The following is a 16,976-nucleotide window of genomic DNA, read 5'->3' as shown; positions in this document are numbered from 1 at the left end:
TTTTTTATTTATTTTGCGGTACGCGGGCCTCTCACTGTTGTGGCCTCTCCCGTTGGGGAGCACAGGCTCTGGATGTGCAGGCTCGGTGGCCATGGCTCACAGGCCCAGCCGCTCCACGGCATGTGGGATCTTCCCGGACCGGGGCACGAACCCGTGTCCCCTGCATCGGCAGGCGGACTCTCAACCACTCCGCCACCAAGGAAGCCCAGCAACTGTGTTTTAAATTGAATGTATTATAGTAGGAACCAGAATAAGTTGTGTAACAACATAGCATCCTTGCCCCTGGATGGAAGACCTAGATTGTATAGATACATCTTTCCAAAAGCTGAAAGAATATCATTCACAAAGAACATTGCTTTGAAAATTCAAAAACGTCTGGCAGCTGCTGTAGGGACTGCTTTTCAGGCAGTTTACATTTAGTAGATAAAAGCATTCTTTGTTGTGAAGTATCTTCAGAACTTGGATTTATCTTTACTAGAAACACTTAAATTTGGTATGTGGAGTTTGCCAATCATGATTTTCCAGTCTTACTGCCTAAGTGGATTCACAGAATATGCCCAAAGGATACTATTCTTTTTTCTCCTTGATCAAGTTAAGGAAACGTAATAGTTCTCTATTCCTACATACATTTCTAGGGTAGTGATCAATATTTTCAAATTAATTTCCTTTTCAGTTTATTGATACTCTGCTATTATTTAATAATCTGTGTCACTTGGTTTAGTTTTTTCCATTTTTAAAATGAAGAGAATCATGCTCTCCAAACCCTTCTCTGGAATGTTTTGAGAGTGAGTAAGTGCTGGTAAAAAATGCTTTGAGTTCTTTGGAAGAAATACAGAAATTCTACTTTATATATTTATAAATATACATTAAGACTTCTGTAATTCTTCCATTATGAAAATCAAAAATTATAGGGAAATTTTAAAATGTGTGTACTTGTGAGTAGTGTATGTAAAAGTAGTTGTTTTTGTATAAATTATTATTTGTTTTTATTCGAAAAAGGATTTCTTTTAATAACTAACCAATAAGATATTTGGCAGGTCCATCAGTTCACCATTAGTAACACGAAACCCTGGATGGGCATTTGAATTTAAGAAACAAGAAAGAGGAGGGAAAAAACTAGAAAAGGAATAAATTGAAGCCAATAACATGTAACCCACATAAGGCATGGAGTTAATTTAAATATTTATTGACTACCACCTATGTGCCAGGTACCGTTCTTGATGCTGGAATAGTACATTGAACCAAATTGACAAAAATCTACTTCCATGTGGACTTTACATTCCAATGGAAGCGTGTAGACAATAAATAAATATATTGTACACCAGATGGTGAAAAGAGCACAGGAGAAATAAAACAGGATGAGTGTGAGAAGAGGTGGGATGGGTGTTTTTCTATTTTGTAAAGGGAATGCCTCTTCTATAAGTTATATTTAGGCAAAGACATGATGGAAGTGACAGAGCAAACCATGCAGTGATCTGGGGAAAGGGTTTTCTAGTCAGGTAGAATAGTAAGTGCAAAGGCCCTTAGGTAGTATTTTCGTTGAATTTGAAAAACAGAAGAGTACCTGTGCCCCTCCCCCCCTTCTTGGAACTAAGTGGGGAGACTGGTAGGAGATGGAAGAGAAGTAGAGGGGATTGTAGGGAATTTAGACCATTGTAAAGACTTTGGCTTTTACTTTGAGTAAAATGGGAAGCCATTGAAAGGGTTTTTGAGCAGAGGAGTGACATGATATGATACAGGCTTTAAAAAGATTATCCTGCTGTTGAGAAGACTATAAAGAGATACAAAGGCTGAAACAAGGAACCAGTCAGGAGGTTATTGAAATAAATAGTACAGGGCAGATATTATCAGTTGGATCTGATTGGTAGCTGTCAAATTAGTGAGAAATAGGTTCCACATATATTTTGAGGGTAAAGAAGACTTTTCTGACCGAGTGGACATATGGGGCATTAGAAAAAGAAAGGAATCACAGATGATTCAAAATTTTTGGTCTAAATATTTCTGGTTGGAGTTTCATTTATTGAGATGAGTAAGCCTGTGGGAAGAACAGATTTGGGGAGCTTGGGGAAGGTGAATTGACTTTGGACATGTTAAGCTTGAAGTGCCTAATTATTAACTATCTAGTCAGCGTGTCAAGTAGGCATTTAAATATATGAATCTGGAGTTCCAGGAGGGGTCTCAGCTGTTCTCTGTCTGGACATAGAAATTTTTGAATCATCTGTGTTAGATGGCATTTAAATTCAAAAGACTGGATCTGGTCATTTAGGAAGTTAGTGTAGACAGAAAAGGAAAGAGCACGCCCTGGGGGCACTCCAGTGTTTATAGAGTTAGGGGAGAAAAAGAAGAACTGGCAAAGAAGACTCCTTAATCAAACACTTTAGTACTTCTGCACTGAAGTGTATGACTGTTCATAGAAATTGTGGTAATTAAGACCAAAATGGATCCAGATCAGGTCAGGTCACATTTTGTCACTAGGGTGTTACGAGAAAACTTTTGATTTTCAGAGTTTTGAATTTCAGGATGTGAACACATCGTGGGGAAGACAGGACTTTGTACTTTTAAAGGAAAGAAAGCACATGGCACAGAAGCAGAAATGAACATGATTTGTTAGGGACAGTAAAGAAAACAGAATTTTTTAAAATTATTTATTTATTTATTTATTTCGCTGTGCGGGGTCTTAGTTGTGGCACGCGGGATCTTTGTTGAGGTATGCGAACTCTTAGTTGCAGCATGTGGGATCTAGCTCCCTGATGAGGGATCAAACCCGGGGCCCCTGCATTGGGAGCTTGGAGTCTTAGCCACTGGAGCACCAGGGAAGTTGAAGAAAACTGAATTGACTAAATCATAGAGGATGTGTGTTGGGAAGTAAGGAAAGATTAGTTTGAGAAGTTAGAGCCAGATTACGAAGAGCCTTGAATGCTATTGTGAAGTGTTAATATATGAAGTGGTAGACAACAAGAATAATTGTCATATGCAGTTGATTTGAAAATTACTCTTTCAGCTGTTTGTGTGAATGAATAGAATAGGAATACACTTTAGTCAGTTGGCCAGTATTTGTTGAGTACCTACTTAAAATGCTGCTAGCACTGCTAATAAAATCGTCGGCACCTTCTATTGAGCCTTGCTGAGTGCCAGTCATGGGGCTATGCATTCTACTTACATTTCTTGTAGGAGTTGTAAAAGTTGTATCATATGATCTTTGCCTTTGAAACTCTTATAATCTTGTTGAAAGAAAAGTCTTAAGGCACATAGTTTAAACTATAAAATATTCTACTGCATAAATGGAACTTTCTGAGGGATAGGATGTTCTTTTTTTTTCCAGATACTGGTCCTGGATCTTGATTTGGATATATGCTTGAAATAAAGGCTAGTCTGTCAGTCCTCAAGAATAGTGAATTATTTTGTTTTGGTTTTATATTCTCTAGTCACTAGATTATATGCCAATCCTATACGGTTTCCTGAGGATCTTTATTTATGAGAAGGGGGTTGCCCTGTGTGGATTATTCAGATTCTCTGTTAAGGTGTACAAACTATTGTAAAATAATAAATCTACGTTCTGGTTTTAAAATAATTTATAGATTTGGGAGATTGAAGCATGACCGCTGACTATTTGCTATTGGGAAAACGTGTGAAAATATATTTCTGCTGTTTAGAGTTTTTATAACAATTGTTCTAAATCATTTATATAATTATTTAATGTTTGTCTTTCTCACTAGAGTATAAGGCTTGTAAATTTAGGAATTGGATCTGTTTTGTTGAATACTGTATTTCCAGGGTGTTGCACAGTGCCTGGCACATGATAGGTGTTTAGAAATACTTTTTAATGAATGAATGAGTAAATGAATTCAGAGTTGAATTGTAAACCAGCAATAGAGATAATTCCAGCCTAAGAGTCCTAACCTAAAAAGTCTACCATCTCTTATAAAAAATATTGGAGTGCTGAAACCAGCCCAAAACATGGTTCTTTGCCTTCGGTGAAATTGATTTTATTTAACTAAAACGTAAGAAACACATTCCTTTGAAACTGAGGAGTGTTAAAATATATGATATTATTTTTATCTTAGACTGTGTTTGCTTTACTGTCAGTTGCAGAAGCTTGTTGCTTGAGTTAGAACAGTGGATCTTAAACATTGATTTGCACCATACCACTACAGCTTATTTATGATATCTGGAGAATAATAAACTTATTCTGAAATTTAAATTTATTTATAACTAAATGAATTTAAATCCATTTTGAAGGGCATTTTGATCCATTTTAACTGATTTTCGGTTCTTCCTGATCTTCTTCTCCTCCCCCTATACCCACTTCTCATGTTAATAATTGCTTCTGTTCTGATAAATTTTTTGTTATGGTCTATCCTGCAGAGAAAGAGATGCTGGTTGCCAGTTTTGGAGATCCCTGTTTTTTATGGAACACAGTTCTGTAAAATTTTCATAAGATTCCTTGGCAATAACATACACTTGTGATGGACCCTAGAAATACTGCTATGTTAGGATTGGGTTCTGATTCCGAAGGATTTTCAAGAAAGAGTCCCTCTGCCATCAGTACTGGTACACTGGTCAGCAAGAGAGAAGTAGAGCTAGAGAACAACACAAAGGAGGAAGAGGACCTTCGCAAGTGGAATCGGGAAAGAACCATCGAAGCAGGGAAAGATGATGGTTTGACTGATGCACAGCAACAGTTTTCAGTGAAAGAAACAAACTTTTCAGAGGGAAATTTAAAATTGAAAATTGGCCTTCAGGCTAAGAGAACTAAAAAACCTCCAAAGAACTTGGAGAACTATGTATGTCGACCTGCCATAAAAACAACTATCAAGCACCCAAGGAAAGCACTTAAAAGTGGGAAGATGACAGATGAAAAGAATGAGCACTGTCCTTCAAAGCGGGTAAGTAGAATTCCCAACAATATGTGATGATTAACAATCTTTGGATTTCTCTATTAATTTTTATCGAACCTACGTACATATTTTAGGAATTTTGATTTTAATCTTTTTATGTTATTTACAAATAGTCTGTTTTGTGAGCCAAAACAGGCCTTGAGGCTTGTCACAGATATGAGTGATGGTATAACCATGTATGCACTTGTAAAATTACGGCAAATATTTTAAATGGGGTATATCCAGATTGCTGCTCCTACATGGCCTAGTGGAAAGAATATTGATTGGATTTTTAGTTAGGAAACCTAGAGTTGAATCTTGCCCTCCTGTTTACTAACAATGTGACTATAGACAAATTAATAGAGAAGAAACTGAGGCTTAAAGATATTAAATGATTACAAAACCACCTACCTTTCAGGATGGTTCTATTCCTGCTGCCCTCAAGAATTTTCGGAAGGTGGATTAAAAAATTTTTATCTAGACCTTTTTACTTGAGACAATGTTAGAGCTTGTCTTGCACAGCTAATTTTTAAAGGGCTTTGAGATGATTGTCTTTAGTAATCTTTCTATAGTATTTTTTTAATAGTGCTAATAATGAGGTTTTGTACTGAAAGGATTTCACCCACAATACATATTCTTAATATATAAGTAGTTTATATCCCACTTATATTATTTGTAACAGAATATAGTTTGTGGTTCCTGAGGAAAGCTATCTGTATACTTAAAACACTGTTGGTAATGGGTTAGGTGTTTATTTTTCCAACAGTTACTTTAGCATAGGATGTTGACTATATTACTGCCCTCTAAATTAGTTCTTCATAAACGATGGAAAGAGCATGAATTACAGAGTCAGAACCAAATTCAAATCCTGGCTTAATAACTATACACAGGCAATTTGGTTTATCTTAACTGAGCTGTGGTTTCCTCATTTATAACATGGGGCTATTAATGCCTGTATTAAATGGGTATATAAAGAATTAAATTTCAGTAGCCAAGACATACAACCCAAGTACCAATCAACAGACGATTGGCTTAAGAAGATGTAGTGTGTACGTATGTATGTATGTAGATGTGTGTGTGTATATATGCATATATACATATATGCTTTTATACACACACACACACACACACACACACACACACAGGGGAATATTACTCAGCCATAAAAAAGAAATAAAGATTGCCATTTGCAGCAACATGGATACACCTAGAGAATATTTTACTTAGTGAAGTAAGTCAGACAGAGACAAATATTATTTGGTATGACTTATATGTGGAATCTAAAAATAATATAAATGAATCTTTATATATAACAGAAACAGACTCATAGACATAGAAAACAAATTTATGGTTACCAAAGGGTAGACAGAGGGACAGAGGGACAAATTAGGAGTATGGGATTAACAGATACAAACCACTATACATGAAGCAGATAAGCAATAAGGATTTACTATATAGAGCAGAGAATTATATTCAATATCTTGTAATAACCTGTAATGGAATATAATCTAAAAAAAAAACTGAGTCAGTTTGCTGTATATCTGAAATGAACACAATATTGTAGGTCAACTGTACTTCAATTTAAAAAAAGAATTAAATTTATATATAGTAGTTAGCATGTGGTGGATTCTTGTGAATGTTCTTTTTACAGCCTAAGGTGTTGCTTTACAAGGGATCTCTGGAAGGGTTTGGTTATCTGTACTTGCTCTCAGCATATGATGGTCTGAAGAATTTTGTGTTTGTTTGGATGCGTTTTTACATAGTTCTTACTAGCTTCTCTGAAGGGTTCATGACTCCAAAAAGATTAAGCATCAGTGGCTAAGGAGAGAAAGATGCACTGTTATGAGGCATGTTGGTAGTCTAAGAAAGCTTGGGAGTTTTGTTTTATTTATTTTAAAGCAACCAAAACATTTCCCCCCAATTCTTCAAAAAGTAGTTGGGTTTTTGTCCGTGCATTCATTCATTCATTCATTTATTTATTTATTTATGGCTGTGTTGGGTCTTTGTTGCTGTGCGCTGGCTTTCTCTAGTTGTGGTGAGCAGGGGCTACTCTTCTTGTGGTGCGTGGGCTTCTCATTGCGGTGGCTTCTCTTGTTGCAGAGCACGGGCTCTAGGCACACAGGCTTCAGTAGTTGTGGCTCGCGGGCTCAGTACTTGTGGTTCACGGGCTCAGTTGCTCCGTGGCCTGTGGGATCTTCCCAGACCAGGGCTCAAACCCATGTCCCCTGCATTGGCAGGCGGATTCTTAACCACTGCACCACCAGGCAAGTCCGTCAGTGCTGCTTTTAAAGCAAATATTAAGCCTTAAATTTCTAGTAAAAACATAGAAATATAGATCATAGATTTTATTTCTTAATCAAACTTTTCTTTCAACAACATTCAGAGGACAAAAACAAGACCCTCTGAAAAAATAATTTGCTATCCTGGTTAGTACTAACTCATTGATAACTGTTGATGTAATTTTTAATGACAAAACTCAAGTTCAGGTTCAAAAATGAAATTTTCCGTTTCTTGAATTATGTGACATATTGTTAAATTTATAGTAGTTTACTTACGGATTCTATTATTTAGAGTGATTCAAATATGTCATTTAGTTTTTAAAAATTTCAATCCACAGTTTAGTAACTGGCATGTTAATAACTAAAGTTTAAAGTTTATTTTTTTGAAAAGTATTAGATGCTCTTCATGTCATATAAGTTATAGATTTTAAGGGTCCGATTTTTGGTTCTTTTAATGTATTTTCCCCTAGTTTTATTGCAATATAATTGACATACAGCACTGTTTAAGTTTAAGATGTATTTGGTTTATTTTTCATTACTTTTGAGATTTATCTTTCTGTATTACATTTTGGCAAAACTAAAAAATGTAATAACATTCAGTGTTGGCAAGAATATAGGGGAAACAACCACTCTCATGCCCTGTTGCTGGGGAGTATATTGATACTGTACTTTAAAAAAAAGAACATTCATTCATTCATTCCACGCCTGGTCTTAGTTGCAGCACGTTGGGTCTTTTTTAGTTGCGGCATGTGGACTTCTTAGTTGTGCCATGCAGACTCTTAGTAGCGCTATGCATGTGGGATCTAGTTCCCTGACTAGGGATCGAACCCAGACCCCCTGCATTGGGAGCACAGAGTCTTACCCATTGGACTACCAGGGAAGTCCCGATACCATACTTTTTAAATTTTTTAATTTTTGGCTGTGTTGGGTCTTCGTTGCTGTGCGCGAGCTTTCTCTAGTTGCAGTGAGCAGGGGCTACTCTTTGTTGCAGTGCATGGGCTTCTCATTGCGGTGGCTTGTCTTTGCTGTGGAGCATGGGCTCTAGGCACGTGGGCTTCAGTAGTTGTGGCACACGGGCTCAATAGTTGTGGCTCGCGGGCTCTAGGGCTTAGTTGCTCCGTGGCATGTGGGATCTTCCCGGATCAGGGCTCGAATTCATGTCCCCTGCATTGGCAGGCGGATTCTTAACCACTGCGCCACCAGGGAAGTCCCAGATGCCGTACTTTTTGAGAGTAGTTTGCTTGTATCTGTCATAATTAAAAATGGTCAATTCCTTGATTCCGCATTGTCACTTCTAAGAAACTATCTTACAGAATACTTGCAAGTATATACCAAGATATTTGTGTAAGATATTTATTAGAAGTATAGATTCCTGATACGTTCTTATTGGTTCTGACTCAGTATGTCTGGGTATTTTTTAAAATATCTTTATTGAGATATATATAACTCACATATCATACCATCCACCCATTTAAACTGTACAATTCAGTGGTTTTTGATATATTACATTATTAACTTTTTAAAAATTGTTGTAAAATATATTAATATAGGATTTGCCATTTTGGTCATTAAGTGTAAATTCAGTATCACTAATTCCATTCACAGTGTTGTGCAACCATCCCCACTATCTGATTCCAAAACCTTCTTATCACCCCAAACAGAAATTCTGTAACCATTAAACAATAACTCTGTATTGCCCCTCCACTAAGCCTCTGGTAACCTATAATCTACTTTCTGTCTCTATGAAATTGTCTATTCTAGGTACCTCATATAAGTGGAATCATACAATGTTTGTCCTCTTGTGTCTGGCTTATTTCACTTAGCATAATGTCTTCAAGTTCATCCATGTTGTAGCATATACCAGAAATACTTTTTATGTCTGAATAATGTTCCATTGTACGTTTATACCACTTTGTGTTTATCCATTCATCATCTGTGGACACTTGGATTGCTTCCACATTTTGGCTATTGGAAAATATGCTGCAGTGAACATTCGTGTACGGACATCTGTTTGAATTCCTGCATTCTATTCCTTTGGGTAATATACTTAGGAGTAGTATTGCTGGATCCTATGATAAGTCTGTATCTTTTTGAGGAATTGTCAAACTATTTTCCATAGCACCTATACCATTTCATATTCCCACCAGCAATGCATGGGGGTTTCAGTTACTCCAAATCCTCATCACTGCTTTTTATTTTCTGTGTGTGTGTGTATATGTGTATGTATGTGTATTTTAAATAATAGCCATCCTAAGGGGTATGAAGTTGTATCTCACTGTGGTTTTACTTTGCATTTCCCTGATGACTAATGGTGTTGAGCATCTTTTCTTGAGCTTATTGACTATTTGTATATCTTCCTTGGAGAAATGTCTGTTTAAGTCTTTTGACTGCTTTTGAATTTTGGATTTTTTGTTGTTGTTGCTGAGTTTTCAGGGTTCTAGATATAGTCTAGATATATGAGTTGCTAATATTTTTTTCCCATTCTGTGGGTTGTCTTTTTCCTCTCTCTTGATAGTGTCCTGATACATAGACGTTTTCAGTGTTAATGAACTCCAATTTGTCTGTTTTTGTTTTGATTTTTTTTTTGTGTTTTTTTTTTTTTTTTTGCGATACGCGGGCCTCTCACTGTTGTGGAGCACAGGCTCCGGACGCGCAGGCTCAGCAGCCATGGCTCACCGGCCCAGCCACTCCGCAGCATGTGGGATCTTCCTGGACCGGGGCACGAACCCATGTCCCCTGCATCGGCAGGCGGACTCTCAACCACTGCACCACCAGAGAAGCCCCAATTTGTCTGTTTTTTTTTTTCTATTGCCAGTGCTTTGGTGTCATAGCAAAGATATCACTGCCAAATCTAACATCATGAAGATTTTCCCCTATGTTGTCTTCTAAGGGTTTTACAGTCCTGGCTCTTACATTTAGGTCTTTGAGAGATTTTCAGGTATCCCTCTCACCCTGAACTTGCTCTCTGAATTCAGAAACTGATTAAGATAGCAAGAGATACTTCGGACATGGGAAACTCATATAAAAAATTCAATGTATACGAGTATGGATATTGGACTAGTAACTATTATTTTGATTAGGTAATACACTCGTATGATTCAGAATTTAAAAGATAAAAAAGGAAACAATGAAACATTGTTACCATCATTACCCTTCTCTCCCCTCAAATCCATTTTGGAGTCTCCTTTTAGGCAATCATGGGACAACCCCATGCTAACTATGATAACTAGCTAAGCAGAACAACCATTTCTCAACCAAAATGAAGAAGAACTGTTCTGTGTATTGAAATTGTCTTACTTGGAAAATAAATAAGAGCAAGTTGTTTGGAACCAAAATTGGTGCAAAGAAGCTTCCAGGAACAAAACTACAACATCAGTGCTTTTGATATCTCCCAGAAATATATTATATATATATACAAGCAAATGCAAGTAATCCCTTCCCCCCCAATTTAAAAATATAAATGGTACTATACTGTACACACGGTTTTGTGTCATTGTTTTTTCCACTTAAATAGTGTGTTAGCATATTGTGGAGGATTTTCCTGTATGAAACTAAGAGAGCTTCTTTAGCCCTTTGGAATATGGGTGACGAATATTTTTTTTTCCAGTTTGTCATTTGTTTTTAGACCTTGCTTATTTTTTATTTTGCCATGCAGAAGTCTTTAGTTTTTTACTGAATTTAATTAATCTTTCCTTTTATGGCTTCTAGAATTTGACATATAACTAGAAGGGCCTTCACTCTTAAGTTTATAAAAGATCTCCTTATATTTTGTAATAGGAGTTTTTTAATGTTTCATTTTTTCATTATTATTATTTTTGGCCGCAGATCTTAGTTCCCCGGCCAGGGATTGAACCCAGGTCCACAGCAGTGAAAGCTCAAGTTGTAACCACTGGACTGCTAGGGAATTCCCTTATGTTTCATTTTAAATATATAAATATTTGATCCATTTGGAGTTTATAATGATGTGTAATATGAGTTGTGGATCCAAGTTTATCTTTTTCCAAATAGCTGCAAGTTGTCTCAACCCTTTTATTAAGTTTTTTTTAGTCCTCAGATTTGAGACACTACCTTTACCATACACTGAATTTCCATGTGTACTTGAGTCTGGTCTGATTTCCCACTTTGTGTCATTGGTCTCTATTTGCCAGCATAATAGTTTTAATTATTATGTTTCATATCTGGTAGGGTTAATCCTTCCTCATTACTCATATTTAAGAGTGTTCCTTGCATTATTGCCTATTAGTTTATAAGCTTTATGTGATTTTTAATAAAAATAGAACTTTTTTCTAGAACTTGTCCAATTGATTATAAAGTTCATATTTTGTTCATCTTTATCTGTGGTTGAACTTGGAACCTAACTGGTTCTCCTTCAGAAGCTCTGAATTTGCTTTGCCAGGAATTAGGGTGTGTTAGTAACACCTTTCCTGGGAGAGAGCCCCATTTTACCCCTAGGCCATGGATTGGTACGTTTACCCTCTGGGCAACTACGCCTACTTAGATCACCCTTCTTTTTTCTTTTCTTTTGGTACCCTTGGAGATTTTTCTTACTTCCTGTGAGGCCACAGTGCAACAAACTTGGCATCTTATGCTGGATTGAGTTATTTTATTGTAGTAGACCTTTATGCTATTTAGCCTGTCTTATGGCTAGAGTAGAAATCACCTGATTGTTTTATAAGAAATACGTTCATTATTAATTTTAAAATAGATTTTCCTGTCTCATTTTTGTTTTGTCTATGGTGGAAAGGCATATTTTCTTTTAAATTTCCTGTAAAAATTTGGATTTGGCTGTCTTGCCAACTTCATGTTGTGTCTGTGTCATTTCATAAGTTGTCAGAATGGTATAGTCATTCTTCTGCAGTATTTTAGAAAGTGAAAGTAGGGAAGTCATTATATTTACTTGTATTTATCACACACCAACTTAAAAGGAGAAGAGGCAGTGTTAAAATTTACAGCTGTAATTATAATTTCCCTGCCAAAAGATAGTTTTCTGTTTAGAAAAAAAATGAGTGTGCTGACTTAATAGATTATTTAAGAAACAGTCCTTTGGAGATGTAATTTTGAGTTTCAGTAAAGTGATTTTTATGGAGAATTATTAAAACCCTCAGTGAATCCAAGTATTCTAATTAAGGTCTGTTGGCCTAAGATTTTATTAAATTATAGAACTGATAGATTAATGTAGGTTCTTTAGTAAGAAAATATACAGATAATAACAGTTATCTCTGTTCTTGCTCCGTATGGTTAATTTGCCTAGCAGTCTTTAAATTGTTTCACACAAATTCCAATTGTTTTGAAATGAAATGTTGAGGAAAAAAATGAGTTTGATATTACTTAGGTTTTGGCTTTTCTTTCCTTGGCATACCTGTTAAACAGCAGTAATTTATCAGGTTTTCTGCATATAGTAGTTCCTTTAAATTGTGCCCTATATTAGATTAGCCTGATTTTAGATAAAATAGATAAAATGTATATAATTTTAATTGAGATACAATTCAAATACCATAAAATTCACTCTTTTAAAGTGTACAGTTGAGAGGTTTTTAGTATATTCAGTATATTAGCTACATACAGAGGTGTGCAACGATCACCACTGTCTAATTTCAGAACATTTTCATTACCTTAAGTGTGTATTTTTATTTTGTCTATTACACTTTAGAAAACTAATCATAGGACTAATATTTTACTTTGTACTTTTCACAAAGGAGGGTCACATTTTGTATCACTTAATTTTGAACATAATCTCTTGTCTAGACTCATAACATTCCTTTATTTATTTATTCCTCCATAAAATATTTGAGTGCCTGTCATGTGCAGTAAATGAGTAATTATGATGTAATATGATAACTTCCATAATAGAAATACATATGGAGTGTTTATGGAATCAGTATTGTTGGGAGAAGGTAATGAGCAGGAGAATATGCATGGAAAGCTTTACAGAGGAACTCATTTAAAATTAGATGTTGACATCTTTGTTAGAAATTGCTAGAAAGAGAAGGACTTTGGGGGCAAAGTAAATAGTAAAGGGCAAAGGCGGTTTTAACATGTCTCCTAGATGTTTGTCAGTTGTGCTGTAAAACAAGAATTTGACAGTCCTTTAGTGTAGGTGAGTACTAAGAAAATAATAAAGAATGGAAGACAGGTGGGGAACTTATCACCTCTTCGTATTGCACTCAAAAATTTAGGGAACCTCCACTTCACTTTTTGTCTACTTTTTCTTTGTATCAGATTTTTGGTTGAAGTTTTTTTCTCTGATCTGACTTACAAAGTAAGTTTTAACCTGAAAATCATAAAGTGTTGTTTTTAATGCTATAAGATTTTATCTATCTATTTATTTATTTATGGCTGAGTTGGGTCTTTGTTGCTGGGTGCGGGCTTTCTCTAGTTGCGGAGAGTGGGGGCTACTCTTCCTTGTGGTGCACAGGCTTCTCATTGCGGTGACTTCTCTTGTTTCGGAGCATGGGCTGTAGGCGTGCGGGCTCCGGCAGTTGTGGCTCACGGGCTCTAGAGCGCACGCTCAGTAGTTGTAGCGCACAGGCTTAGTTGCTCTGCGGCATGTGGGATCTTCCTGGACCAGGGCTCGAACCCGTGTCCCTTGCATTGGCAGGTGGATTCTTAACCACTGCACCCAGGGAACCCCAATGCTATCAGATATTAAAGCAGAAATTGCATGACCATACCGATTTGTTCGTGGGATTTTTTCTTTGTTTTTAAAGTTTTGTGATCCTGTTTTATATTAGTATTCCTCTTAGAAAGGGGAAACATTTTAAAGTTAAAATGATTGATTTTTGGGAAAGTTTTTCTGTTTGAAGAATTTAGGATTACTTGTAGTAAGTAGGAACCCTATCATTTATAACCGTAATGTTAAATATTACCAAAGTTATAGTACCTGAATTTTATTTTATAAATCTGTTAATAGTGAACTACCTTGGTCTTCATACAGTGGTGAAAGTCAAGCAGGAATAATATTGGAGCAGATTGGTAGAGCTTTTTGAGGACACAGAACTGCAACAGCAGATGGCATTAGAGATCGGGTTTAAGGATGAGTTGCAGGGATTTAACTGTTAAGGGGGGAAGGGAAGTGAGGTACATTGAGGATTCAGGGTACAGCTGGCAAAGCTCAGAATGACCCTTGGGTGTTGTTGGTCTGTTTAAAGGTATATGTGTATTTTTTTTTGAAATCAACTATTTCAAAATCTAGCAATTAAGAATTCTCTTCCAAGAAGAAAGGGAAATTTTTGTTGTATGCAAGATAACTCCTTCTTTCCTCCCCCAGCTAAAAGCTGGAAAAATATGAAGGTGTCATACAAGATCTATTTAATATAGCCTTTGCTTCTTCATTATAAATAAGTATCACTTTGCACCAGCAAGTGCCTAATGTTAGATGTTAAGAGAGGTATATATGATTGGGTAAAGACCTACCAGGGAAAGGGGCAATAGTTTGCATATTAACTGTGGCTTCCTTGGAACCCCTTAATATAAATATGAGTTTTTCTCCAAGCTGGATTTATGGTGTTCCTAAAGGCTTTGGTTTCTCCAAAATCTGTTAGCTAAATTGAGAGAATACCGATCAGTAAAAGAAGGTAATGTCTCAAAGATGTCAGAAATAAGTAATGTTAATGAGAAATAGTGATGAGAACTCACTCTTTAAACAAAATAGGTTTTGAACTGTTAAATTTGGTCTTTTTCTACTCTTTTTATTATTTTATTTTTATTTTTTTTGCGGTACGCGGGCCTCTCACTGCTGTGGCCTCTCCCATTGTGGAGCACAGGCTCCGAGGCCATGGCTCACGGGCCCAGCCGCTCCGTGGCATGTGGGATCCTCCCAGACCAGGGCACGAACCCATGTCCCCTGCATCGGCAGGTGGACTCTCAACCACTGCGCCACCAGGGAAGCCCTCTACTCTTTATTTTTTAACAGCCAAGTCCTGATCTGCTATGTATATGTTACGTTCATTTTTGGAAAACATTTCAAAGTCAAGTATACATGCTTGCAATAAAGTTCTGCTACTATATTAGGAAGTCAGAGTTTAGGAGGTGCACAAAAGCATTTTGACAAAAACTCACAAATGGTAAGTATATATACGAGAATATTTTAGCTGTTTTTAGCCAAGCTACATAGAATTACTAACATCTGAGTATATATGTGAAGGCAAAAAGACGATCCTAATAACTGCAGGATTCAGTAGTAATCTTCACTGTAAAAACAGTGAAACAAGATGGAACCTGCTTCTGAACCCCACCTTTTCATTTTTTGGCAAAATTGCTGAATGTGATTATCTTGTAGTTCCTTGTCTAGCCCTTGATTGCATGGGTAGGGAGTTACAGAAGACTGCTGAAGAAATCACAGGTAGATACTGAAAATTACAAGCCAAAGGCAGGGGAGCTTGGTAACTTCTCTTGTTTGGTAATTACGACCGTTAGGAATTCTCAAACAAGTAGAAATTTTCCTAGGCATACTTGGTGACATTTTTTTCCTTCTTTTTCAGCTTCGAAGATAAAGATGAGAAATTAGAAGAATAAATTTAAGGTTACTAAGTTCCTAAATAACAAGCAAAAAGAAAGAAGTTTCAGTATACAGTAGAGAGAGGAAGTAGGATGAGGGAGTGGAAAGAGTTAGCTCAGATGTCACCCAATTCTTTTTTTTTTTTTTTGCGCTACGCGGGCCTCTCACTGTTGTGGCCTCTCCCGTTGGGAGCACAGGCTCCGGACGCACAGGCTCAGCAGCCATGGCTCACGGGCCCAGCCGCTCCATGGCATGTGGGATCCTCCCGGACCGGGGCATGAACCCGTGTCCCCTGCATTGGCAGGCGGACTCTCAACCACTGCGCCACCAGGGAAGCCCTCACCCAATTCTTTGAATGTTTCCTGAATCCTTGCAGGCAGAGTTAGTTACTCTAACCTCTGTGCTTCCACTGCATATATTTCTCTGTTTTTAACACATATCATATTATATTGTAATTATTAATTTGTCTTTCTTTGACAAGTGAATGCTCCTTAAGTGTCAAGGTAACCTTTTTAGTTTTTGCATTTCATGATCAACATGGAACATGCTTTAAAAATGGTTCAATAAGGGACTTCCCTGGTGGGGCAGTGGTTAAGAATCCGCCTGCCAATGTAGGGGACATGGGTTCAAGCCCTGGTCCGGGAAGATCCCACATGCTGCAGAGCAACTAAGCCTGTGCACCACAACTACTGAGCCTGTGCGCTCTAGGGCCCACATGCCGCAACTGCTGAGCCCACATGCTGCAACTACTGAAGTCTGCACGCCTAGAGCCTGTGCTCTGCAACAAGAGAAGCCACCACAATGAGAAGCCTGCGCACCGCAACGAAGAGTAGCCCCCACTTGTCACAACTAGAGAAAGTCCACGTGCCACAACGAAGACCCAACGCAGCCAAAAAAAAGTTCAGTAAGATTATGGACTGTGGGTTTATATCTGTAAGCATAAAACAAATACTACCACCACCACCAAAAATACTGCCCTTAAAATATAGCTTGGGGATAAGAGAATATGTTTGCCTAGTCCGAAGATGGTGCTTGTACACATAACTTTCATAACTGAACTACTCATAAATATTTTCTCTTCTTTCATTTACTGAAAGTTTATGTTAAAACTTTTAGGTCTTTTCAAAACAACCTATAGGTAGTTAATTTTAAGAAGTAAGTATTATTGGTAGTAATGCTATGACTTGTGGCTGTTTCATGAATTTCCTGGTAAGGCACAACTTTGGTTACTACCCTTATAATAGGTCAAACAAAAACTTTCCTTTAAGTATTTTGTCACAACACAGAGTGGTGAACTAAGTTGCCTATGTTATCTTCATTTAA

General features: G+C 36.9%; 1 protein-coding gene across 4 annotated transcripts in view; it reads left to right on the top strand.

Annotated features, from left to right (window-relative positions):
- Window positions 1-16,976, top strand: part of ASH1L (ASH1 like histone lysine methyltransferase) — a 213,130-nt gene that overhangs the window by 22,503 nt on the left and 173,651 nt on the right. For all 4 annotated transcript variants that reach the window (XM_027095164.1, XM_027095162.1, XM_027095163.1 and 1 more), the window contains one exon: window positions 4,366-4,886. In XM_027095164.1, coding sequence (XP_026950965.1) covers window positions 4,467-4,886 — 420 coding nt within the window. In that variant the 5' untranslated portion in view covers window positions 4,366-4,466. The remainder of the gene's footprint in view (window positions 1-4,365; window positions 4,887-16,976) is intronic.

This window comes from Aethalodelphis obliquidens, unplaced genomic scaffold (assembly GCF_003676395.1).
Source record: "Aethalodelphis obliquidens isolate GAN/ISIS:26980383/991018 unplaced genomic scaffold, ASM367639v1 scaffold90, whole genome shotgun sequence".
In the NCBI taxonomy this organism is placed as follows: Eukaryota; Metazoa; Chordata; class Mammalia; order Artiodactyla; family Delphinidae; genus Aethalodelphis; species Aethalodelphis obliquidens.
The sequence above is the reverse complement of the archived record's forward strand: the minus strand, read 5'-3'. Positions and strand labels throughout refer to the sequence as shown.